The 27,254-nt window shown below is 36.3% G+C and overlaps 1 protein-coding gene across 1 annotated transcript in view; it reads right to left on the minus strand.

Annotated features, from left to right (window-relative positions):
* LOC140166302 (uncharacterized) overlaps nucleotides 1-27,254 on the minus strand; it is a 43,128-nt gene that overhangs the window by 12,362 nt on the left and 3,512 nt on the right. Inside the window, exons 2-9 of the mRNA XM_072189719.1 lie at nucleotides 8,753-9,109; nucleotides 6,357-6,464; nucleotides 5,754-5,867; nucleotides 4,728-5,081; nucleotides 4,102-4,215; nucleotides 2,837-3,205; nucleotides 1,851-1,964; nucleotides 1,147-1,530 (exon numbers count right to left, since the gene is read on the minus strand). Of these exons, the coding sequence (XP_072045820.1) occupies nucleotides 1,147-1,530; nucleotides 1,851-1,964; nucleotides 2,837-3,205; nucleotides 4,102-4,215; nucleotides 4,728-5,081; nucleotides 5,754-5,867; nucleotides 6,357-6,464; nucleotides 8,753-9,109 (1,914 nt within the window). The remainder of the gene's footprint in view (nucleotides 1-1,146; nucleotides 1,531-1,850; nucleotides 1,965-2,836; nucleotides 3,206-4,101; nucleotides 4,216-4,727; nucleotides 5,082-5,753; nucleotides 5,868-6,356; nucleotides 6,465-8,752; nucleotides 9,110-27,254) is intronic.

The following is a 27,254-nucleotide window of genomic DNA, read 5'->3' on the forward strand; positions in this document are numbered from 1 at the left end:
TCGTGCATTAAACATCAAAGAACTGACACAAAAGAATTATAAGTCGTGTTTCTTCATAACATGAACTTAGTGATAATATGATATTTCTTTAAAATCTATAAATGAAGTCATGAAATTTCTTTCAAATTATCTTATAAATAAAGTAATTTCTCATATCCCTGAGATATTGTTGATAAAACTGAGAACAGTTTTTGCATCCATAAGTACAAAACAATAGGATTTTGAAATTAAGTTCTGCTTGGCTTCTAGCTGTTCTGGGGCGACCACTATTACCAGCATTTCTGTTAACAAATTCCACATACTTCTCATAGTTATATATAATTGTATGCCTTGATGGGAGACATGAGTTTGGAAAATGAGCTATAAACAATCTTATGGTTTCTGCTTGACTGCATGTGTTACCGAATGTCACAACCATAAAAGTACGCTCTTCCAACGTGAATTGGGGTTGAAGTTGTTGAGCTGCAGCCACGATTTCTAGTAAATGAGGTTGTTATGTCAGTGATTAGTTGTGACTTTCAAAAACTCAAGGAGATATTCTATTATGTAATCATTTCTACCACTTCGAATACCCCATTGTTTAAAACTACCTATCATAAGAGCATCGTCCATGGTTCCAACTCTATTCAGTCACTTTTGTAACAGTTTAGACAAAAGTGGCCCAAGCGGTTTTAAGACTAGGTTACATAATTGGCCATATCTTCACTTTTATACCGTCGATTTTACTGAAACAAAGCTTAGCTGGTGGCAAAAGAAATTATCTTGATAGACATATAAATATCAAACCACAAAAATTGTACAGATTTTATTGTTACACCCTGTATTGACAACTGCGGCCATAGTGGACCAATTAGTGATGGAATGCAGATATCAATTCCCCGGGTCAATTCCACTTGAGTAAACACTGTATAAACTATTTTGTAAATATCTAAACTATATCGATTTGAGTGCGGCCAGATTGGGGAGGTCCCGTTAAAGTTACGAAGTCCGGTTTCTGCTCTCATACCTAAACATGCTATGGATGAAATTATAACTTGATCCGCGGTCGACCGTCAGTAACAGTGACACTAAACTAGCAGAAGAAGCTTCTAGAAGTTGAAAAAAGCAACACAAGAGTAACAAAAATAAAACAGAAAGTTTGAATACCGTTTGAGGCTCCTGCCGTCAGCTCTAAAGAAAAGCCTCTTCCTCCGGCAGTCCAAATAGATGCATCCCAGTAGATAATTATCTGTTTTTCTGGTATAACAACAGATGCTGGAAAGTACTTTCCAGTAAAAAACAACAGATCAGGTCCTTCCCAGGTCCTGTCACTACCGAATACAATAGTCGCGTTAATTCGTCCTATGTAGAGTTTATCGTGACCGGGCCCGGTATCCAAATCGAGGAATTTTACCAGAACATTACCGCGGATTTCTGTGTCAACTTGCCAGGTACATTTCTGTGTGGTTGGAAATTGACGAGGATGGAAGGGTGATTTGACGCTGAGTTGTTGCTTTGGAAGAAGCAGGTTATCTCTTGGACCACATAATTCTGAAATCATATGGAAATGAGAGCGAGAATGAGTGGTATACCTCAAGGTAAGAAAATGTTAAATGTACTGAGATGAACACTGGCTTTATGGAATACCATCTATATCAAAATGATCATATATCTACACAGTTTTCAATTTCAATCTGCCGGATGCTTATTGCGGCGTCTTTCTCACGTCTCATAATTCTTTACGGCTCAAATCGAATGCAGTGAATTCTGGTGATGAGAATTCTGGAGATTTAGTTTCTTAGGCTATCAGCATATTGCACCAAATTGTTTAAGCAAAATACAATTTAATTGAAAAAAAAACCCCAACTCACCGCATCCATCTTCATCTGACCCATCAATACACTGTTCCAAGCTGTCACAGACCTGCTCCTCTGCGATACATCCAAATCCTGAATCACATTGGAACTCACCGGGTTGACACGCGACTGTAAGATATGTGACGACATTAGTAAAGATATTTGATCAAATCATGCACCATTTTGGCAATATCGATCAGTCCCAAAACAATGCCAAATATGGAAAATAAGACCTTTGACCTTGGCCGTAATGGAAAATAAGACCTTTGACCTTGGCCGTACACCGCGGAATTAATTGATCATCTAATGGGAACGTGAAAGCACGGCCAATATAATTTGGATCCACATAAATGACTTCAGTTGGTTCGCCTCTTCGATTTGGATAAAGTTTTAGAATATTAGTAGTTTCGTTTTGAAATGAAACCAGAAACCAGAAAGTTATCTATCACAGTAAAGGATAGGGCCCATATAGTTACATGAACAAATCTTGGCCGACTTAAGCACGTAGATTTCCTAATCCAGCAATGGGGGAGATAATCATAATAATGAGGTTAACTCAGTACAGCCATAGGAGGGTATTACCACACAATACCAATGTCCCATATTTAGCACTTTCTTGGACTGAATGTGGTTTCAATGAATCACTCGGGTTGACCCTTGAAATTTTTGACAAACTGAAACAGAAATGATCTAAACGTTGACAAAATGAAACAGTTAAGCATAGCTTTTACGAAAATTTATGATTTTATAATATGTTCACACTATCTTCGTATTTCAAGTTGAATAGCAGTCAAATTTGCTCAATATCGGTGAGACACTAACAGAGGATTAATCGTGTTTTCAACTGAGTGAGTGTCCAAAGTTAAAGAATTAAAAAAAAAATAAGAAAAAAAAATCCGGTGAGTGACGGTACGAGCTACAGACAGACAGTGTCACATTCTGTTCTCTCGAAAAAAATAACTATATCTTGAAATCCTCCCAAACATTGTCTGCAGACTTACCATATGTAGGTGACCAATGTACACTCACTTCACAGCCATTCCAAAGATCTGCCTGAGATCCAGGACCAGAACGAAATCTCACCCATACTTCCGGTTCGTGGAATGTAGCCATGCGAGGCCCACCTACACCAGTGAGACTAAACTTGGTAGACTCAGCCGTGATGTTATTCCCAATACCGATGTCAAGATAGTCATCAAATGGTTGAAGGTTGACTGTCACAAATGTTATAACGACATATCCATTGGGATCTTCCACGTTGATGTACGTGATGCAGTTGAGGTTATTAGGGTAATCTCGTGGATGTAATGCCGATGCTACTCGTATTGCGTCATATCGGGTTAAATTCACTGTGATATTACTGCAGAACACTGGGAATCAAATGAAGAGAAATATTAATATCATCCTTTAAAGATCAGTAATATGTTTATTTTATATCAATGCAATTTGTAGCTAACCAGTTCCAGAACAACGCCGCGCCGCATATTTAAAGTAAAAGTACTTCGACCATGGTAGTACATCAGCATGTGGTAAATGGTAATGGTAAATGGTAAATCTAATGGGAAACTCTACACACCAAAAGATCTTCGATTTGGATAATGCTTTAGAATTCTAATCGTTTCATTTGACATTAGACCAATCAATCTCCCACAGTAAAGGATAGAGCGCATGTAGTTGATACCTCATACCTGCAACTACCTCAGCTGATCTTGTGGATTCTAGGTACAGTCAGGCAATATAATGATTTTTCCATATTTGGCACTCACCTGCATGGACAGCTAAACTATATGAAGTAGTGGTTAATGAACAAGACATTTGTAGACAGATCAAGACATTTGATGGGCAGCATTATTGGCCGTAAGTCTGTGAGAATTAATACCTTTCTTACAGCGTTTCTGATTGGTTAATTACGCAATGTTTTCATCTGCAGGACCAATTAAAATACACCTTCTAAGCTCAATCATCCACCCCATTCTTACCATGTTGCTGATTGGTTCAATAAACCGTATTAGTTTTCTTGTAACCAATTAGCAGGTAGTACGATTGGAGTTAATTTGCATTCTGGACATTCATGGACATTTATGGACAAAAATGTAAATTCTTTAACGTTGGCTAGATCTAGTATTTTTGAAGTATCGAACAGCAAACGAGTAGAGTCATTTGAGTAGTCAAATGAAGCCAGGCAGGACATGTCTGGATCAATCAGCCAACTGGACTTTTGGCATTAAGATTTACTCAAGGATGACTATTGTAGCAGCATACTTACCACAATTTGGTTCGTCTGAACCATCCAAACACTGTGGTTTCCCATTACACACGTGGTTTGGATCCATACATCCGTATCCTTCATGACATTGAAATTCGCCTTCTCCACACGTGGCTTAAACACAACAATGTACAGATTAAAGTTAATAATGTCTTCAAATAATACACTCCGCTCGAACATTGCGTTACTAATGGTCAGTATGCGGTGCGTACGAATAATACCCGGATGTTTTTCAGCAGGGAAATAGTTAAAGTACCAGAATTCCTGCGCAAGGGTGGCCACAGAGAAATAATTACGCACATTTAAATTAGAGTTCATCCAATTTGAGCAAGAAATTTCCTAATTATAAACTAGCAGCATTTACAAAGTTTACCGTTGGTTAATAAAAGAAAATGGTTTTAGTTCATTCACACTCTTTTCAGAGTTTGCAATTAAATAATGACCGTGAACTCTAAAATAAACTTTTCTCTCTAAATTGTGCACATGACAGGATACGCTTGAGTAATTAATTTATTTCTCTGTAGGATTGTATTTGAATGTACCATATCAATTGTTTCGATTTTATAGATACATCTGGTGTTCCACAGGGCTTCATTTTGAGCCCTCTGTTATCAAGTTTACTATACCTGTTGTATTTCTTCGTTCTACTTCAAGAACAAAGCCTCGATACTGCACGGCATGATTACTAAGAAACCAAACCCACATAACCATTTCGTCTACGATAATAGTCCTTGGAAAATGCCACAAAAATAGACGAAGTTGAAAATCATCAATGCTGATATTGTAACCTTTTCCAATCATTAGAAAGTCCCATGATTCTGTTTGCAGGTCAAGCATGGTTATCACAAATGTCCCTGGTGTGTCTTCTACAAATGTCCATGTACAATCAACATTTGGTGGATATTTTGCGGGATAGCTTGGTGAGGAGAGATACACTGGGCCATTATATGTCAGGTTGGTGATGATAGAACCACAGTCATCTTGGTAAGGACAGAAAAGAAGAACCATTTCTTAAGAGTCTTATGAGTATTGAGTACAGTACTCAGATGATAATGTGCACTTTTACTGTGTTTGTAGTGTACTTAGGTAAGTGTGAGGTGTATGTGGGGCAAGGTTTTTTGATGTAATGTAAAAATGTAAAATGTGTCATTTGAAAGTGGAACAACGATGGCGCTATTTATCTTATAATGTATATTGGTATTAGAACATCAAAGACTAACAAATAACAAAGATATTTTCAAAAACCTTTTTATCATGAAATATATGTAAGTATTCAGATTATTTGGCTAATTTAAAATTAAAATATATGTAAATAGCGCCCTCAATTTGCACTCAAATGAATAAAAATCACCACAAAAAAACAGAAAAAGGTGAATAATGTAATATAAAAATAAATTATATCTTAAAAATAGCTTTAAAATAATATGCATTTAGTGTTTGGTAGCTGTTGCTATTGTCCTGGTCTAGAATTGAAAATTATATATGTTTTTTGTTAGAAAAAATAATAAATGATCACATCAAACAACTGTGCCGGGGTATATATCCAAAGGGTGTGTGAAAAAGTATGATGTGTTTTAATGTGGGGTGTTTTTATATGCACGCGTGTTTGAATATTATGTGGATGGGGCGGAGTGTGTACGTGTTAGACTTACAGCATTGCCATTCATCAGAGCCATCTGCGCAGTCTCGTGTACTATCACATACAGACTGCTTGTTGACGCATCCTCTTCCATAGCTACATTTATAATCAATATCAGTGCACAAGGCTGTACAAAAATGAATAATAATTACAATTATCATTTAAACCAATAACAACATGGAATATGAAGCTGTACAATAATAGAATGGCATATCATACAATACAGTCGCTAGGAGCGTAGCGCATTTTTTTTTGGTGACGGAACGTCCATTACTTCTCAGAAAAGCGATTTCTTATCGATAACTGATGCCGATATCTGATCGATGGTAGCGCCAAGTCGCAAGCAGTTGACTTGAAGGCAACTTTATCGCTGCGTCGTTATACCATTTTTCGCCTTGATGTGGCAGTGACGTCGACGCATCAAGAAAGCTATTTCGCGCGCGCACCTATGCGGCGCCATTAAGCGTGTCTGCGTGTACGCTAGCGATTTGAAGCTGCGCCCAATGATATTCGCACTGACGTCACTGCCACATCGGGGTGAAAAACGGTATAGCCATGGCCCATGACTGGACCCTGGTAACTATCATGGAAAAGAGTTTTCAAATCTTGTTTTTACCGCATGTATTTATCATTTCAAGGCAATCTGGATAATCACTGCAGAGAAGAATGCGCCCTGTACAGGCGTCACCAGTGTTGCATAATATGTCGTCTCCGTCACATGGTACTGTGAAGAAACAAAACAGAAAGATTAAAACTAGGCAAAAGTGGTACAACATGAATAGGGGTAAAAATCAAAACTAAAGGTTTAATTTACATAATTTGAAAGCACGTAGAAAATCCGCTTCCACTGAAACATTAGAGAATCATTTGTGTGTTGTAGACATTGAAATTGTGTATCGCTATAAAGTGAGTAAGTGCTACTACTAGTTATAATAGGTTTAATCTTTTTACACAAGGTTACTGATGAGTATATCAACTTAAACTTAAAGATGGTTATTTACCCTTTGTTTACTCACCTTGAATTTTTCAAACTTTGCTAACGTGAACTTCATTCTTCATTCATTTTGATTGGTTTATTTTAAATAACATCATTTATGTATTAAATATGATTTATTATATCCTTGTATATTATCATTGATTGCGATTGTATCTTTCAGGCTTACAAATGAAGCTAAAATTTTTAAATGAATAATCGTGGTCAACATGGTGATTGGTAAAATGAAGCTTGCTTCGAGCAATTTGGCCTAGTTTGTGTTTATTTTTGTGTAATTATAGGTTTGTTAATCAAATTGAAATTCTCTTGCATTTAAATGATAACAATAATGATAACAATGGTACATTGTAGCAACGCAGTAATAACGAGTTTGTTTCAATAAACATGATAAAGAGTTGCATGCAAGCGGCCACGTTTTACGAAATAAGTCGACTTTTAAAGATAAAATCCCGGGGTTGGAATAAAACCGACCAAGTTAGGATATACTTATGATAGAATTTCAACCGTTCGTTTTATTTTTACATAGGTAGGTTTGCGCAATCTTGTGTATTGAAAGGAAAGGAATTATTTGAATACTCAATATGTCTTTTTCTGCCAAATATTTTGTGTTCTGACCTAGATTTACAACCAAATAAATATTAGCCTTTTTATCTGGTAAGAGGTTAAAATCTAATTTCATACAATGATGATGCGCCATTCATATCATATGACAATGCTTCCGAAGCAAAGAAAGTCTTGACTGAAATGATATCCAGAGGTTAAGGGAACTGGAATGAGCGTTTTGAGCGTTTAGACAGTATTTTTTGTGGGACATGAGAGCACATCAGACCTATCGAATTGCATTCTGAATACGAAGAATGTCTTTCTGATATCAAATAATTTTCATTTTATGAAATTCACGATATAATATAAATTTTATGACAAATTATTAAAATTTGATATTTTTCACATTTTTGAGATATAACAGTCCTCGAGGTAAATTTTATCAATTTAATGATATAGTCTTAAAGTGTATGTAGCTGGGACGAAAAGCCGACGACCAATTGAAAATTTTGACATTTCATATTGAAGAAATGGATTTTTTCCAAAAAGACTTAATTTTTTTTGGTGTTTTGGGAAAAAAATCCATATCTTCAATACGAAAAGTCAAAATTTTCAATTGATCGTCGGCTTTTCATGCCACCTACATACACTTCAAATATAAATCATCAGATTTATAAAGTTTACTTCGAGTACTGTTAAATATCAAAAATATCAATTTTAATGATTTGCCATAAAATGTTTATTACATTGCGAATTTCAAAAAATCAAAATTATTTGATATCAGAAGGACATTCTTCGTATTCAGAATGCAATTCGATATGTCTGATGTGCTCTAATGTCCCACAATAAATACTGTCCAAACGTTCATACCCCTTCCCTTGTTGCTTTTAACTCTTGAATTACGGAAACATTTGGGCCTCTGCTAAAGTATATAAAAGTATTATTAAGAATGGCAAGGCATTGATAAATCCATCTGTGAGGTCAAATTTGGGCAAAATGCTCAGTTTTGGAGAAAATATCAAATGCAATTTTTTTCGGGCTACATAATTAACAAATTATTAATTAAAAAAATAACTTTTTTATTTTATTTTAAAATTTTAATCAACTTCACCAAAAATGTTTAAATTTGGGCAAAAACGGACTTTTTAATGACATTTAATAGCATTTTCAACCATTTTTGGTGACAATTTCTCAAAGTTGATCAAAAGGATGTGGGATAAATACCGGTTTTTTATAGATTTTTTGCCTAAATTTAGATTTATCAAATCTTTACCATTCTAAATATGTAAACTTTTATACACTTTAGACCAACAATTTAGCAGTTATGAAGCCCAAAGTTAAGTTAATTTGATTTTTGGCGGTCCTGCGGATATTTTGAACCCGGAACCTCGCGCACCAAAGGCAAATACCTTGCAGTGTGCCACGCTGAATATGATTACGATGAATACAAAATGATAGAGAAACATTTCACTTACAATGATTTGGTATCCTTTCAATTTCCAACTCAAAACCAATTCCTGTCAGAATCGCATCAGGTCGGAAATATATCCAAATCCGTGGATCCTCTATAGCTATCACAACCTTCTCGGGCACAAAGGATGACATGTTACTTATGGCATTCTCTTCGCTAATCTCTGCTCCTCTACCGATGGTAACATTGTCGATGTCTTTTTGCGTGTAAAAAGTTGGGAAATGAATGGCGAAACTTCCAGGATCTTGGGAAGAGAAGAACCAAGCACAATGTTGATTGCCAGGGTAGTAGAAGGGAAACTGCGGCGAGTATATGCGGACAGATTCACCGACGTCTAACTCGAAACTTGATCCACAAAATTCTGGTGGAATAATAAATAAAAAAAAATCTATTTTACTATTATATACACGGATTAGACTTGTTAGAAAATAATTTAACAGAAAAATGAGAATTTTTTTTAAAGAACGGATCGGCAACCAAACTCACATAATGGCACCGCGGGAGATTGAACCCGGCCACAGTGGTGAGAAGCGAGTGAGAAGATCACTACACTAACACGCCCACCACTGATTTGGGGGATGGCACCGGGTATGCAATTTGCAATCATCAATGGCTATTGGAAAATCATTGCAGTGATTGCACGCCGACAAATGGAAAGCTTCCAGACGGACATCCCAAAGGCTGTTAGCAAAGCGTTGGGAGGGGGGGGGTCAGCAGTGGTGGTGGTGGTGTGGTGGGGGGGGGGCATGGCCTCTCTAGACCAGTCGGAGAGTGACTACATTTGGATCACCAAATGAGTAAATATATGGCCACGAATCAGCGCTTGGTCCACAGAGTCTGATTTGGACATAGTTGGCAAATGTTTGTTAAAATGATGGCACAATTAAAGCCATTTGGCGCATTTTAACACTATTATTGTTTGAAACAAAATAGTGTACGCGTGTCCAAACCAGAAGGCAAAAGCATCCACTCTTTTTATATCCATAACACGGAAAGGTAATGTAACCGACTTGGTTCTACATGTATCAACCCGGCTTTGAGATTTTTAAAGGCAAGGGCGGATCCAAGGGAGTTCGGGGTGTGTCCTATACCCCCTCCTCTAAAAAGGAGATATTTTCAGGCGATGGTGATAAAATCTAAAATCTGTGCAAAATGTCTCTACTTTGAGGAGGGGTACCCCTCGAGCTTCTCTCCAGAATGGCCAATAGACTGAGTAGCATTTGCCGTAAAATTTGTTCCAAAACATGGATCATGCCCTGATTATAACCCGTGGGTTTTGTCTAGTTTGTGGAAAGCAAAGAAAGGGGAGGTAAAAGGGATTAAAGAGAAGGGAAGAAAAGAGGTAAAAAGAAAGATTGAGAAAGAGACGTTGGAGGAGGAAAAACCTACTTAGAGTAAATTTACATAATCTTGCCCACCATGAGCAAATATTGAAGCTGGCTACGCCCCCTCCTCGCGTCAAGATATTTTATGCAATACTGAGCGCTTGATGGAAACTTCTGTACAATATCATGCATTTTGAGAGATGAACTAAACTCCTCAACAAAAGTTTGAAAAGGTTTCTCAAGCATCTATATCTCAAATTATTTGTGACATGTTCATAGCGTGTTTCATATCACTGGATAGCTATGTTATTTTCCTTTACACTGATACCACATTTGACACAATCACCTTTTTCCCGGCTGAGTACATGTCTTGTGAATGTAGTGGGTATCAAACAGAATGTCAGGCACCTCTCCCCATGCTGCTCACCAACCTGGTCACACGTTGCTGTGGATTCGTCGCAGGTCATTTAATGTGGTTGCATTGGCTACTCTGGCCATTCTGGCACGCACAGCACACGACCAAGCTGGTCTCACAAGTGTCCAATTGGGTTGAGGTCTGGGCTAATGGCAGGCTATTCCATTCTTTCTACGCCCATATTCTGCGACTTGTAGGAGCGAGCATTGTCATCTTGAAGGATTGCATTAGGTCACAGATTGTGGAGATATGGGATTGCAGCTTGCCGCACAGAATACTGGTCAATTTGGCACACTCGGTTTGAGACCCCACTACATTCACAAGACGTGTACTCAGGAGTGAAAATGGTGATTGTTTCAAATGTAGTGTCATTGTAAAAGGAAACAGAGTAGCTATCCATTGGTATGCAACACGATATGAACATGTCACAAATAATCCGAGATATATATGCTTGAAAAAACTTTCCAAACTTTTGTTGAGGCGTTTTAGTACAGGTAATGTATACCAGATAAATCATGAAATAATTTATTGTTGTAATATAAGATAACAATATGAGTTTTAACTAATTTAGTATTAGTACATAATACGTATTTGTATGCACCTAAATTGTTATTGTTAAAAGGTTCTTCATTTAAACTTATAGTCTTTGAAAATAAAAAAATTTCATTTTGTAAGAAATTATTTTTACATACACTCACGAAACAGGATTTTCATAAACATGATACCAGATAGTAGGTCAGATCAGGGAAGTGAGATGTATGCGGATACGTTTGGAATTATCATTCGTAAGGTTTCGCACGTACTTGAGATGTTCAGCGCGTTTTTCACTTAAGAAGCTCTAAAAGTTTTATCTGTAGGGTAACAATAGTAAAATCATATTTAATTTTAAAGCTTCATGGGATGAGTCGTAAGGTGTGCTCTGAACTGAACTTAATTTAAGAGAATATAAAGTAAAATTAAACATATTTTTACTTGCATTTTATTAAGGAAGGAATCTAACTCTAAAAGCTTTTATCTGTGGTGTAACAGTAGTAAAATATATAATTTAATTTTGTAGCTACCTGCGTCGTAAGATGTTCTCTGAACTGTACTTAATTTCTGATAATATAAGGCAACTCATAAGTTATTTACTTGCTTTTCACAAAACAAGGATTCAACTCTACTAAACCTTTTACTATGATCTGTATTGTAACAATAGTAAATTTTGTAGTTATCTGTGTCAAGTGTGTCGTGAAATGTGCTCCGAACTGCACTTAATTTCAAATAATATAAACACCACAACAGAGTAATTAAGATTCCTGATATGAATTGAAATATTTTCTGAGTAAGTAACAGATCTGGAAAAGAACCTTTTCTAACTTAATGAACCATGAACGATCCTAATGAATTTGTTTCAAGAGTATATACAATTTTTATAACATTAAACTGCCGATCAGAGTATAGCTTAAACATGCAGGTCAGATTTTCTGTACAATCAGATCATAATATCAAAATGGAACTATGTATTTTTACCTTATAAATACTTTGACAAAGCAAGCATAAACTTCAGATTATTCTCTACACGTTATTATTACAAAAACTTTACATTGAAATATTGTTATTAACGTTTTCATTTTTAAATTGGTCTATTCAAAGCCAATTTGGACAAATATATATTGTTGTATCAAATTACGCTGTGAAACTTAATAAATTGCATTGTGTCGATTTAAATGCAGTACAAGAAGCGGCAAATTTCGTTCTGGGGTCTAAATATATTTATTAATTTAACAAAGCACCAATCTGGAGCAGAGGGCATAAATTGTATAAAATCTTTATCTAATAACGATCAAGAAATAATAGGAAATATACAAAAATAAGGACACAAATGTAAATAAACTAAAAAAATAATTCAACTGAGGAATTAATCAAATAAATAAAATATACGAATTAACATGACACACAATACTTATTAAAATAAAATATAATAAGTATGGAATAAATTCCGAGTCGAAGCAAAAACTGTCCACGAGCTTAAAAAGCCACGACCCTTTCTATAAAAATATGAAAATAATTATATGAGAATGTTAATGTAAGAAAGAAAATACAATGCGGAAATTACTGTTTATTCAATACAAACAAGAATTCATAGAAATAAATGTAATTTAATATAACAGTACAATATTGTATAGAAGTACAGAAACATAAGAGATAAATAGGAAATACAAAAGCCGCAAGGTTATACAACTACGAATTCTCATCTTCAACGATGACGCTAATTTAAGGAGAATTGTTGAAGATGGATAGAATTCGTTCATAGAATTTCTCAATATATATTTCATTATGTGCTGATAACAAAATGTTAAAATAAAAAAGCGGGGTCGTGGAATCCGGTTTTACATAAAGGAATCTAAAAATTTACAAGTAAGCTTATTATGTCAAAAAATGCCAAAATGGCGCCAAAACTCTGTTTATAGATGGTTATTTACATGTCATTGCGTATTTCGAAATGGTAAAATACAAAAAAATATGGTACATTTTCTAAATTACCAAAAATTAATTTACTTCGTCATATCTGTCTATGCATCCTCCACTCCCATATGCGTGTCACTTATTAATCACACGCACTACAATTAATAGAAACACATTTTTTGGCTTTTTACTATATAATTTACAAATCCGCTGTTTACACTTGCGTGAAGAATTGACATATTAATTGGGAATGGCATTTGTAAATATGATAACTGAAATATCATGTTGCTACCTTATGGATCATAAAAAGGTACCGTTTAAAAGGAAGGCCTTACAATCATGGGTGGCAACCTGTAACGGCCCGTGATCTGCACTGAGGTGCGCCATTTGGTTTTTGTTTAGCCCGCGATACCTTTGTATTGCAGAAAATGTTTTAGTGAAATCTTCACTGTTTTTTTTCAAATCCAAACGAATACTTAATTTAGGGCAATCCACATTTGAAGCACTATTATTTAAGTGCCAACACCATTTTTCCAACTTCATTGTATGTTTTTATGTTTTTGTGTTTTTATGTTTTTGTGTATAATTAATGTTTTGATTATTTAATGTACAATTATAATTATATGTTATAAGGTGGTACATCGTTTTCAGGCCTCTTGGCCTTGTGATGTGCCTGCCTTCATCAATACTTGTTAATGTGCAATAATTTAATTTACCTCTGTTGTTACATTGTATGCTTTATGAGATTGATGAAAAATAAAAGATTGATTGAGATTGATTGATATCCCCAATGTCAAAAAGAAATCTACGCCACTAGTTTTCAATGCTGAAATACAAATGACCGACATTATTGTGTTGCTTACGCAAACAGGATCCACAGACATTATTGTGTTACTTACGCAATCCATGCAAACAGGATCCACAAATAAGCGATATAGGCCTACTGTTTTATGTTTAGACTGATTTGTATTTTGGGGAAATGAAGTTCTGTGTTCCTGTCAACATGGTCAATATGTATAAAAATGACATTGAAGGAAACATAAAGAGTTTCATTTAATTCCAATTAATGGTTTGATTAAGGCGGTTCGAAAGGGAGCATGGCCTAGTAGTGCTTGCAATCAAATGTTGAGACAAATAAAGCTGACACACAAGAGGAATGGTATGGGTTCTGTAAAGGAGATACCAAGGCTTGATACAAAGGATGTCAAAAACTTGTGATATATTATTGGCATTAATTCAAGAGCCGCAAGACCTATGGAAATGTAAATACTATTATTGGCTTTCTTGACTCATTTGCTATAAGATAAATGTGCTGATATTTAGGAGTACACTGCAGCTCTTTAGTTAAGTCCATTAGGCGCATTTGTTTATAAGATTACGGCCTTGATCATAATGTTGCTCTTTTGGTATACGGCGTAGCGACATACAGATTCTTTTACAATCTTCTTGGCCACTGTTTCCGCACACTGATCTGGAAAGCCGTATGTTTCTGTCTATTTCGTATAATAGTTTCCAATGACTAAAGCGTAAACATTTCTATCATGCCCATATGGGCCCAGAATGTCTACTGCAACACGTTATAAAGGTCCTCCAATCTGATTCTGATGAGCCTTACAGCCTTTCCATCAGTCTTTCTGAATGTAGCGGGTGCGTTGCAAACCCCGCACGGCATGACATTCCATTGATATAGACCTAACCACTCCGTAATACAAATGCTGCCTCCTGCTTATAGCTTCCACCATCATTCCAACTTGCCAGTACCGCGAAGCAAGGGCCAGCGTTGAGAACCAGGAAGCAACACAAGGGCATCTCAAAGTATCATTAATTCGAGGTAGAGAGTACGCATCCATTTACTTTGCGATTCTGTCGGTCGGCATGACGTCACTTGCGACAGATCGCCTCTTCGCATTGGTTGCTTGTGCCAAGATTTGGCTGTTCCACCTCGTCCTTCGGAACCCGAGGGGGACATTTACCGTTGCACTCAATGGGGAGAATCTCAAAACATGCCATACAATTAATACCTCTTCATAAAACAATTCCAAAAGTTCGAATTTTTATCAGGGAAATCAACTTTAAAATAATTACAAAAAACAAGGCAAATTGGTATTTTCTGTGCTGAGAAAATTGACTTGAAATGAAAGGCTCTGTACAAACCAGTAGGGATTTCGCGAGGGTGTCCCCTTTGACAGACGTGAGAAGTGGGTAAGAGCAATAGATGTGACAGCCCCGACCGAGAGAATAGAAGGGCCTCACTTGCCCCTCTTTCATTTCTTGACATGAGTTTCTTTGGTGAATAATTTTCCAGTATATTGAAAAATGAAAGGGGTTCATTGGCCATGCATTATAAATGGCATTGGGTGTAAGATTTTGAAAACGGGGTCACTACTGCGGGGTCACTGAGTGGTAGATTCGCAGAAGAAAGGGGGTCTATTGTCTGGTACATGATGCGTGTCAATGTAATGTGCCGGGACTAGTACAAACTCACTTCATCACATCATGTCAACGTATGCATTTCAAAGGATGTAGTAAGTGCAATAAATAAAGTCATGTACATGTACCAGCAACTAAAAGGAGCCATTTGCTTGAGAATAATTATAATTACGATGGTTACAAATTCACTTAAAAAGAGGCAACTGAAATGCCATTCTAAATTTAAATTTTACGTACTTCGTAGAACACGTCGACCAAAATAAACCGGCATTCCCGTGCAGGTTGCCTGAGAGCCACAGTTATTTCACACTACAGGGTACATTCCCAACATTTTGCACGTTGCATTTTTAGATTGGAAGAAAAGGGATATCGAAATTATTTTTATAGGTGGTGTACATAATATTGTCGGTCAAGTCAGGATGTTTCTGTATGATTTAGACCTTTTGTTTTAAAATGACAGTCAATTTACCGGAGCATGCTGAAATTCACCTGGTTTAATTTTTAGGCAATTCAAGAAGAATTAATCACCAGACTTGTAGTGACTCGACTCGAAATGACTCGACTCGACTCGACTCGACTCGAGTTTTGGTGACTCGATGACTCGACTCGAGGCAAGGTGACTCGACGACTCGACTCGACTCGAGGGTTGATGAATCGATGACTCGACTCGACTCGAAATTTAATGACTCGACTCGATGACTCGAGGCTTGTGACTCGAGTCACTGTGGCTGAATCGACTTTTTAAAAATGACTCGAAAATATAAATTATACCTTAATATTTCTAATAATACCTGCACGTTTTCTTCCACACATCTAAGTGTATTGTGATTCTTATATTTTACAAAGTGGGCTTACTATCTCTCAGCATCTTTATAATAACTTACAATATAAATTATATGTATGTGTGTACAATGTACATGTATGATTGCCTGTTGATCTGGCTAAAGGATCCACCATTTTTTTTACATGCTTCAAACTTGGCATGGTGGAAAAGTCCATTGTCCATCATTGCTGATTACCAGACTTATAGTACTCGCACCCGTACTCGAGTCCCAATTTCCATACCCGTACCCGTACTTGTACCCATGGCTTTGGACCCGTACTCGTACTCATGCCTTATTTTGTCTTCGGACTCATGGACTGGGACCCGTACCCGTACCCGTACTCATGGCCTGGGACCCGGACCCATACTCATGGCATGGGACCCGGACCCGTATTCATGGTCCGGGACACGTACCCGTACCCATGGGTACCATACAGTATATGGCTACACAAATGCAGGAAATCCCACGGTGAGTCCTCTAATCATAATCAAAACAAATAGGTTACATGTACATCATGGATGGGGTTGGGTGGGGAGTAACGCATGGATCCAGATAGCAAGCTATAGCAAGTGCCCTTAATTTTATTTTAGCCTGGTCCTGGGCCCTGAAAAAGGTAAATCCAGCCCTGGCTACACAAAATGTACATGAATGCTACACACATGTCATTGTAACAGCCTGTGCACACACCCCTACATGTATGCTACATGTCTCATTCACACAATGACTGATCCATACAGAATAAAAACCCAGCAAACTGGGAAAACATTTCGAGATACTTTCTTTTTTATGGTGAATTTCAAGTTATCATGTTAAAATATCATTATTATAGCTTTTATTAATCATTTTGATTATTCCCCATCCAAATACACTCCTCTACATGCTGCACACATGAAGAACTACATTGCAATGTGACTGACTGGTGTGAGCATTTCCACCAGCCACATGTACTTGTGCCCAGGCTTGGGCTTGTGCATCTGAGTCAAATGAATAGAGAGGTGCTTATCATATACAGAAATTTGGGATGTATATGAATTTTAAAATATTAATAAAACATGGATATAATTATCCAGATGTGCATAATAAGACTCGAAAGCTACATCATTGCTAAATATATGTTGAAATTAGTATTGCACAGTCTGGCTGTCCATATTGTACATGTAGACATAGTTTTTTTCACTTGCATCCCAAAATATGCCACCTTTAGGCTAGATTCACTATGACCACCAATATTTGATTTCTTTTTGTACTTGATTAATTAATTTGTTTATACCCATACCCATAATAAGACCCATACAAGTACTTGAAGTCCCAATTTCCATACCACTACTGGACCAGTACCCGTACTCGAGTCCCAATTTCCGTACCCATACTCGTACCCGTGCCCATGGCTCCGTACACGTACTCGCACCCTATTTTGGAATGGACCCGTACCGAATACTCATGGCTAGGGATCCGTACCCGTACCCTTACCCATGACCTGAAATCCGTACCCATGGCCTGGGACCCGTACCCGTACAAGTACTCGTGGTCCGGGACACGCACCCGTACCCATACTCATGGCGGGTCCTAATGGCAATACTACAAGTCTGACTGATTACTGATTTCCACAATGCACTGGATGGAGCACATAGATTCATAAATTAATATTATGTACTCTCACTGGGATTTTAATTTAAAAAGTACAAATTCATGCAAATTGGGCTATCAAGTTGACAGCTGGTATCATGAGCATATAAAACGTGAAGTGACTCGAAATGACTCGACAAAATATATCCGACTCGACTCGACTCGACAGAATGGCCTGACTCGACTCGACTGACAACTTCAAATGACTCGACTCGACTCGGACTCGAAGGCTTCATGACTCGACTCGACTCGAGACTCGAGGGCTTGATGACTCGACTCGACTCGGACTCGACTTTCAGTGACTCGACTACAAGTCTGTTAATCACACAGTACTATAGATTTTCTCTACTTTATGCATAACACCAGTTCTTTGGATGTAGGGGATGGGATTAAAGCTATCGTGCCGAGTAATTATTACTGACATAATCTACTAACATAATGAGTCGGTAAAACAAAGAGAGCCCTTGCATCTTTAAAATAGGTAAAGATATACGCTTTAGTTCGCCGTGTCTGCAGCTGGTACCTTTTCTGCCTTGCTATCATCTTAAAGCAGGGAATATTTGGACATTTTAAACTATCAACCTTTTTGCCCCTTGAACTAATATTGAACATACAATATGACTAACGAGTGAAAGTGGCATTCAAATATCGTAAATTTATCTGTCATTATCCCCGAGATAATATTTCTGTGCGAAAAAGACATTTTACCCAAAAGTTCACAAAGAAGGTTTCGTGTCATCGTATACTTAGTGAAGACTTTGCATAAACAGAGTGTTGAGGGGTTCAGAACCATATGGGTCTGATAGAGGGTTTTGAGGACTGCACATAATGAAAATTATTGAGTCATTGGGCGTAGCCCTCCCCGAGAAAATCAGGCAATATTACGCGAAACTGAAAATAATTATCTATCCACATTTCCACTTATAGGGCATATACTGAAATGCTGAAATTGAATTTACAGTTTATTCCACAAAATAATGTGCATTGGGACGTTATCATAAAAATAAAATGTGAATAGTTCTTTAGTGCTTAAAAAGTTAAATAAAACGATATCCACTTATAAAATGTCTTGTTTCATTTGATAAGACAATATCCTTCATGCCAAATTTTGCATGTCATTATTTCAAGGTCGTCTAATTGTGTCGTAAGATTGGTAAGATGAGATTTGTGACACAATGTGAATAAATGAGAAAGATGTCGGAAAAAAATGTTTTGGTATACCACGGATATATCATAAAATAAGAGTAAAATTACCCGAAAGTGGCAATATATGGTTGCAAAATTATTGTTTAAGACAAGTCGGAGCCTGCAGTTTTGGTAATTTTGCTTAAATAATACAGTTTATTTCTGCAGGTCACAATCGTATTTCGATATTATAGTGATGTAGTTATTAATTTATGACAAAAAATATGCTAAAACGAAAGGTTTCCCTATTTACCCTTCCCAGGAAATAATTTTACGTAGAATATCTCTGAGTCTGAGTGTCTTGGAAAATGCAGCCAATAATAATATTATACCCATAATTGATTGTTTGAACATAATTATTTTCAAACATGTTTTCGGTACTGAAATACAAATGACCGACATTTAATATTGTGTTGCTTACGCAAACAGGATCCACAAATAAGCGATAGACTGTGTTATGTTTAGACCGTGACTGGTTTTTATTTTGAGGAAATGAAGTTTTATGTTCCGGTTAGTAAGGTCAGTATGTATAAAAATTACATTGAAGGAAATATAAAGAATTTCATTTAATTGCAATTAAGACGTGTCAGAGGGGAGCATGACCTGGCGGTGTCTGCAATTAAATATTGATACAAAAATGCTGACATACAAGAGGAATGGTGTGGGTTCTATAAAGGAGATCCCAAGGCTGACAAAGGGTGTCATTTCCGTACATGTGCCATATTATCCTCGGAGGGGGAAAACGCCAAAAACTCGTTTGGTATATTACTGGCCTTAATTCAATAGAACTATGGAAATATAAATACGATTATTTGCTTCCTTGACTCAATTCCTAAAAGATAATGTATTTATATTACGAAGTACACTGCAGTTGTTATTGTTAAGTTCATCGGGCGCATTTGTTTCTAAAATTACGGCCTTGATCGGAATATAGCTCTTTTGGTACATCGAAGCGACAAATTAGCTTACGATCTTTTAGCCAAAGTTTCCGCATTCTGTTCATGTCGTATAATAGTCTCCAATAGTTAAAACATAAACATTTCTATCTTTACTCTCAAGCAGAGGATCCAGAATGTCTGCTGCAACACACTCTAACCACAGATATGTGTTCCAATATCTGTGCTCTAACGGACCTTCAATCTGATACTGATGTAGCCTTGCAGGACCTTTCCATCAGCCTTGCGAATGTAGCGGGTGCGTTGCATAATCCGCACGGCATGACATCTTACTACGACCAAAACAAACCTTTGCAGCACAACTTGGGGTGTTCGCGCCCAGGTTACCTAAAAGCCGCAGTTATTTCAAAGATTATTTGGTGCATCTCACAAAAAATCGACCAGAAGAAAGTGATATCGAAAATACTTTTTATATGTGGTGTTTATAATAATATTGGCCAAGTGAAGTTTTTTTTCTGTGTGGTTTACAGATTGTCTACATAGGTAAGTAAAGTCAAGAGGTATTGAATAAAACCACGCTTGGACTTCTCCGTAGGGCACTTGCCAGTTGTTCATACTCTGGTTATTACATTTTACATAAAACTCTGATTAAAATTGTTATTTGTGTACATTGTACAATTGATAGATTTTCACATGTTTTTCAATCCCTGTATTCCCTTTGTTTGCTGGCATCCAACTCCAAGTATACTCTGGGTTTCGTGATCAATTAACTGTACAGATCCCAAAATCAGAAATGTTCAGTATGTACTTTACTTTTACTGTCACCAATTATAATATAAACCTTTTTTACGACCATTTATTGAATACTTTACTTATGATAAACATCTGTATGATTTTGAGTTTCACTGAACATGCTGAATGCGTTCATCATGATTAATAATATATTTTTATTTATCAAAAATCGACTATGGCATAGTCAACACCACGCTAAGTAAAATCAACAGTCGGTCACCCCGGGCGGTCACCAACTATAAGATTGTCTGCACATTATGCAATAAAAACGAGTCGGATAAACAAAGAGAGCCCGTATATTTTAAATGTTTCTTCATTGTAGCGTTATATATCTTTGGGCTGTTCTCTAAGCAAAACACGAATATCGATTAAGAAACACGAAGAGCTAAAACAACCTTTGACTATAAACTGTTGTATAAATAGTTAGTATGGTTACGCGTTTGACGTGACCTTAACAATTAGCCTATATTTTTTTTTTTTAAACAGAACAGAAAATCAGACCAGTTTCTTCATTGTAGCGTTATATGTCTTTGGGCTGTTCTCTAGTGCAATACACGAATATCGATTAAGAAACACAAAGAGCTAAATCAACGTTTGACTATAAACTATTGTATAAAACATTAGTATGGTTACGCATTTGTCGTGACCTTAACAATTCGCCTTAGTTTTAAATTTTAAACAGAATAGAAAATCAGGCCAATATAAATTGAATCTGAATATAATTCCTATCCAATTAGGGCCTGTAACATTTGATACGAAAATGCTGAAATTGAGTTAACAGCTTATTCCACAAAAGTCGGATATATCCACATGTGGATTGGGATGCAAGAAATTTGTAGACATATCAAATGTGCTTTCATAATAAAATTTTTAATGTTATAAAATGTTTATAGTTCTTAAGTGTTTAAGAAAGTTAAATAAAACGATATCCGCCTACAGCCATTCCTTATTTCAATAAGGCAACATCCTTCATACCAAATTGTGCATGTTTTTATTTCAAGGTCGTCTAATTCTGTCGTAAGATTGGTAATAGGAGATTTGTGACACAACGTGAGTAAATGTCGGGAATTAATGAGGACATAGAATGATCATATAATACCGAAAAATTGCACTTTATCACATCTGTAGGATACGTTTGCAAATTGATAGGTAAAAAAATAAAATAGTAAAACACTATAAATTATGAAATGTATAAAAGGAAAACCGTGTAGCCAGACATAAACATGATAAAGATATGGCACCTTTTGATTATTCCTGCATTATTATACACAATATCACGGAAATGTAAACCTCTGTGAAAAATAAGAGGTATGAACATGTGCTTTGGGCGCCAAATTGAGGTATTTTAAGTGCTGGACCCGTGACAGACTCTAAAAAACACTTTATCGCCAGTTTTTTCAAGAAAAAAGAAAAGGAAAGAAAATGAGGTTATGAAAATAGGCAGGACCTTTACACAAGATATCAATGTATGTACTCAGGTAATTTGGCAAACCCCACCCCGTACAAAATTAAGAAATTCGAGTGTTTATACACATACCTAATTATTTTGAACTCTATCGTAAAATTGCCTCTGCCGACACGTGTCTCATAATTTGTCTCGCATTTGTTACACATGTGACTATTTCTGCGAGCCTGTTTAATACAGCATACATAATAACACGTTTTTGATTCTCACACATGACCGGGAGAGCTTGGTCGCATACGAAAATATCTTGAAAGGGTTAAATTGAAAAATACCGACAATTGACATTTCTGGACAGGGCACCTGGATCGATATACGCTATTATAGTGGTTTCAACACGATGGTTTGAATATAGACCGATATGGACCTAAAATTAGGCCCGTTTGTAAACCATGGCGCCCCTCGAATAGCGAGCAAAGCGAGGCGCAAACCGTGACGCCCCTCGAATAGCGAGTGTTGTTGGAATAGTCTTAGATCATCATAAGGTATTCAGAGTCCAGCACAGAGCCTGTGCTATATGGACAACCAAAATTTACATCAGATACGCATGACGCATAAAGCTTAACATTCTGTTATAGTGATACGCAGTGACGATGGTGTGAGGTCACATCCCGCATTATGTCCAAATTGAATCAAGTCGGGCAATTGGAGGATTTTTAATGTAATTTCCTACCAGTTTGACTATCAGTTAGCAAAATCAAGACCTTACCCCCCATGATTTGAAAGTGAATCAATTTTATATGCCTAGAATATTTGTGGTATCACCAGAAAGACGTTCTCTGCGCTGCTCTGAATCTAGTTACTCATGTGGCCGCTTGGCAGGGCGGGGTGAGTTTGCATGGATAGAAATATAGTACCATTTGGCGCGTAATCAATTGATCAAATCAAATTTGTTCAATCTCTCTAACATTTTTTAAAGTGTGATACTTTTTTGACCCACGTCGGGGAGAATTCCGCTCTGGTTTCTATAATATAATTCAAGAAACATTTTAAATTGCCGCCTTGCATATGTATGCGCACGAATTTGATCTAACAACATTAAGGAGCCAGTTGTTTAACAATTAAAGCAGTACAGTACAAATGACGTTAATTAACTATTTAGCTTTATACACTTATTTCGTTATCAAAGTGCGAGAGCTGTTGTTGAGTTTGAATCATCAAAACAAATTCGCAAAACGTATACAACACCCATAAGATGTCGGCATGAAAAGCAAGCAATCGAGCAATACAGAAAGGTATTGTAATTGATAATTCAACCAAATTAGTCACTTAAACTGAAGTTTACATCTTCAAATGCTGAACAGTGTTTACATATACTTTATTTAATTGTATACAATTAAATACCATTTTAAATCAATTATAGCCTATTTGTAGAGTTCTTCATGATGTTTCTGACAATTAACATGATTAAAAGAACCCGGTGCATCTGGTGGCTTTCGTTGCAAGCGTATTCGCTACTTGCATGGTTCCGCCATTATGCACTATGTGCGGGGAGACCTTCGAACTGCCAGTATACATGAAAGGAATAATTACGTAACCTTACACAGAATGTTATATGACTGGTTCAATTCCTATTCATGTATGCTGCCAGTTCGAGGCTCTCCACGCACATAGTGCATAATGGCGGAATCATGCAAGTAGCGAATACAATGTTTTAGTTTCAGCCGACCAGCGACAGTCTATCATTAAGATCATTTTACTTCGACAAGTGTTGGTGCGTATGTTGGCAATCAAACCGTATACTTCTGATAAAGTAAATAATACGAGGCACATACACAGCAAATATAAAACGTTTAACAGAAACGTTTACATGTCGGGTCATATAAATTTGCAAAAATGTTTGCCAAAACGTATTTTACAATAAAATAATAAATAAAAATGTTGTAGAGTTTTTTCATATTAAGCATTTTATAACCCGACATTTAAATGTTATTAAAACATTTATAACATCTTTATAATATTTAAATTTGTGTGCCTGTGTTTATTTGAGTATCTACACGGTGTATCAAAATAAATATACAGTTTGAAAAATACCATTAGATTAAAAAGTATGAGGTATTTGGTCAAAATGCTTTAATCGATAGCTGATTCAACATCTTGCCCTCCCACAACTGTAAAATCACTGGCATGTGACCATTAATAAGGACTCAATGTTACCGTTGTGGGAGGACAAGATCTATCAGCTATAGCATTTTGCCCAAATACCTCATACTTTTTAATCTAGTGGCATTTTTTAAACTGTATACTTTATTTTTTATACACCCTGTATGCAGAATAAAAGTTAAGTATCGCCACTATAATATCTATATTTTGAATGAAATAAAATGATAATGTATGTTTGAGTGTATGTTTAATGTGGGAAAATGAGAATTTTTGTCGATGTCAAAAAATGCATTAGATGTCAAATAATGCATTATTTGTTGTATACGCTCGTATGTCTTATGCCATTTGTGAACTACAATAATGCCGGGCAATAATGTACATTGCACGAGACGTTCGTACCATAATATTACCACGTTTGCTGATAGTGCTTGGTAGTTCGTGTTCAGTGCTCAATCTATAACATTTTTTTCAATTTTGTATGCCAGATTAAATCGAGAGATTAGTGCAAGAAGACCCTAACTGCAATAGCTGCCAGGTGTCGTGTGTGCACTATATAGAATGTAAACACTGTCAAATGTATAGGCAGCTATTGCAGAAAGTGTGTTCTTGGCCCAAACCGTTGAAACGTTAAAACAATTCAAGCGCAGCAAACGGTTTTAAGGGGATTAGGTACTTTAGTTGATAAATTGATCTATTGAGCTTTTATCTATATGACCGACTTTCATAATGCAAGACCTTCACCGAACAAATGTATAAAACACTGGTAATATAAAATACCGAGGAACGGCAAAAAGCAAATAATATACCATTAATACTTTCCCGTATTTCATCGTTTTAGCTGGTTACCTAAATGTAGCGTTTGACAAATGTTGATCGGGATATTTAATGTAATGTGATTGTTGAAAGTCATACTTTCTCTAAAAGACATGATCGTTAATCTCAATGTAAATTTCAAATGAATGGGTGACTCCATTTAAAATTCACACTCCCTGTGTGGGCCACACAGGGAGTGTGAATTTTAAATGGAGTCGCCCACAGTGTGGGAGATTGAGGCAATGTATCATTCCATATGGTGTATGGATATTAACCGGAAGCCCGGAATAGCCCATTGATTGATTGATATGATGCAATTATTTTAATGGAAGCCCGTCGTGTTTGTTCTGTTGAGTCGAATTTCAGTAATCTGGTATGGATAGAATGATTGTCGACATCAGATAATATAGACCAGTTCAATGTTGAATTTTGATTTGATGTAAATGTCAATCCTTTTGTGAAAACATTCGAAGTGCACGTAACATACAAACATTGCTATATATTTCTAACATTTTGGACGATAATCACTTTCTTACCGGTTTTCTAGCCTCATGGATTTTCTGCAATAGCTGAGAGATGTTATATAATATTATGTAGAATATAATTTCAGAAACTGTCAAATGCATAGGCAGCTATTGCAGAAAGTGTGTTCTTGGCCCAAACCGTCGAAATGTTAAAAGAATTCAAAGGCAGGAAACGGTTTTAAAGGGATTATGTATTTTAGTTGATAAATTGATCTATTGAGCCTCTGTCTAAACTCCTCAACAAAAGTTTTGAAAGTTTTTTCAAGCATATATATCTCGAATTATTTGTGACATGTTCAATCGGGTTCAGGTCTGGGCTGATGGCAGGCCATTTCCATTCTCTCTACTCCCATATTCTGTAGGTAGTCGTTGTCATCATGGAGGATTGCATTATGTCCCAGATTGTGGAGACCATGATGGGATTTACAGCTTGCTGCACAGATCAATGCTCAATTTGGCACATTCGGTGTCAAATGTGGTGTCATTGTATTAGGGGAAATATTAAGTAGCTATCCATTGATATGCAACACGACATAAACATGTCACAAATAATCTGAGATATAGATGCTTGAAAAAACTTTCCAAACTTTTGTTGAGGAGTTTATATGACCGACTTGCATAATGGAAGACCTTCCCCGGATAAATGTACAAACCACTGCTAATTAAAAAATCACGAGAAATGGCTTACTAGTATTCCCTATTTTGTCGTTTTAGTTTGTCGCCTAAATTTGGCATTTGACAAAGATTAATCGGGATTAATGAGAAATTGTTGAAATCCATACTTTCTGTAAAAGACATGACCGTTAATCTTAATGTGAATTTCAAATGAATGGGTGACTCCATTTAAAATTCACACTCCCTGTGTGGGAGATTGAGGCCATGTCTCATTCCATATGTGGTGTATAACCGGAAGCCCGGCATAGCCCATTGATTGATATGATGCAATTATTTTAATGGAAGCCCGTCGTGTTTGTTCTGTTGAGTCGAATTTCAGTAATCTGGTATGGATAGTATGATTGTCGACAACATTAACAGACAATATAGGCCGGTTCAAATGTTGAATTTTGATTTGGTTGGCTATTGTAAATGTCAATCTTGTTGTGCAAACATTCGAAGTGCACGTAAGATACGAACATTCCTATCCTATTAATTCTAACATTTTGGACGATATAAATCACCATCTAACCGGTTTTCTAGCCTCATGGATTTTCAATTCAATTCGGTATATATGATTAGGCTGAGTAAAAAAAATACATGTTTCTCGTCCGCCCCCTCCTCCTTTTTTGAAGATTTTTCAAATTTCTTTTTATTTTGTAAACTTTCAGTTATAACTTGTTGAAAAAGATGTTTCAGAATGTGAAACTTATTTTACAGCTTCATAAATACATAATACATCATTTAAGAAATTTTGTGATCACTAGAGGGGCCTACCTCTCAAAACAATAAAATAAAAAGGGCCTCCTCCTTTTTCTCAGATATCAATCTGTATGTCGAATACCCAAAATATGGTGCCAAATACAGGTATTTAGTGTCGTTTTCCAATAAATAATAGAAAATAAAAAGCCCCTCATCCTCCTAATTTTCAAAAACCCGGACGAGAAACATATCTTTATTTTTACTTGGCCTTACGCAGAAGAAAAGTATCCATCTAATGATTACTTTC

The sequence above is a fragment of the Amphiura filiformis genome, chromosome 12 (assembly GCF_039555335.1).
Source record: "Amphiura filiformis chromosome 12, Afil_fr2py, whole genome shotgun sequence".
In the NCBI taxonomy this organism is placed as follows: domain Eukaryota; kingdom Metazoa; phylum Echinodermata; class Ophiuroidea; order Amphilepidida; family Amphiuridae; genus Amphiura; species Amphiura filiformis.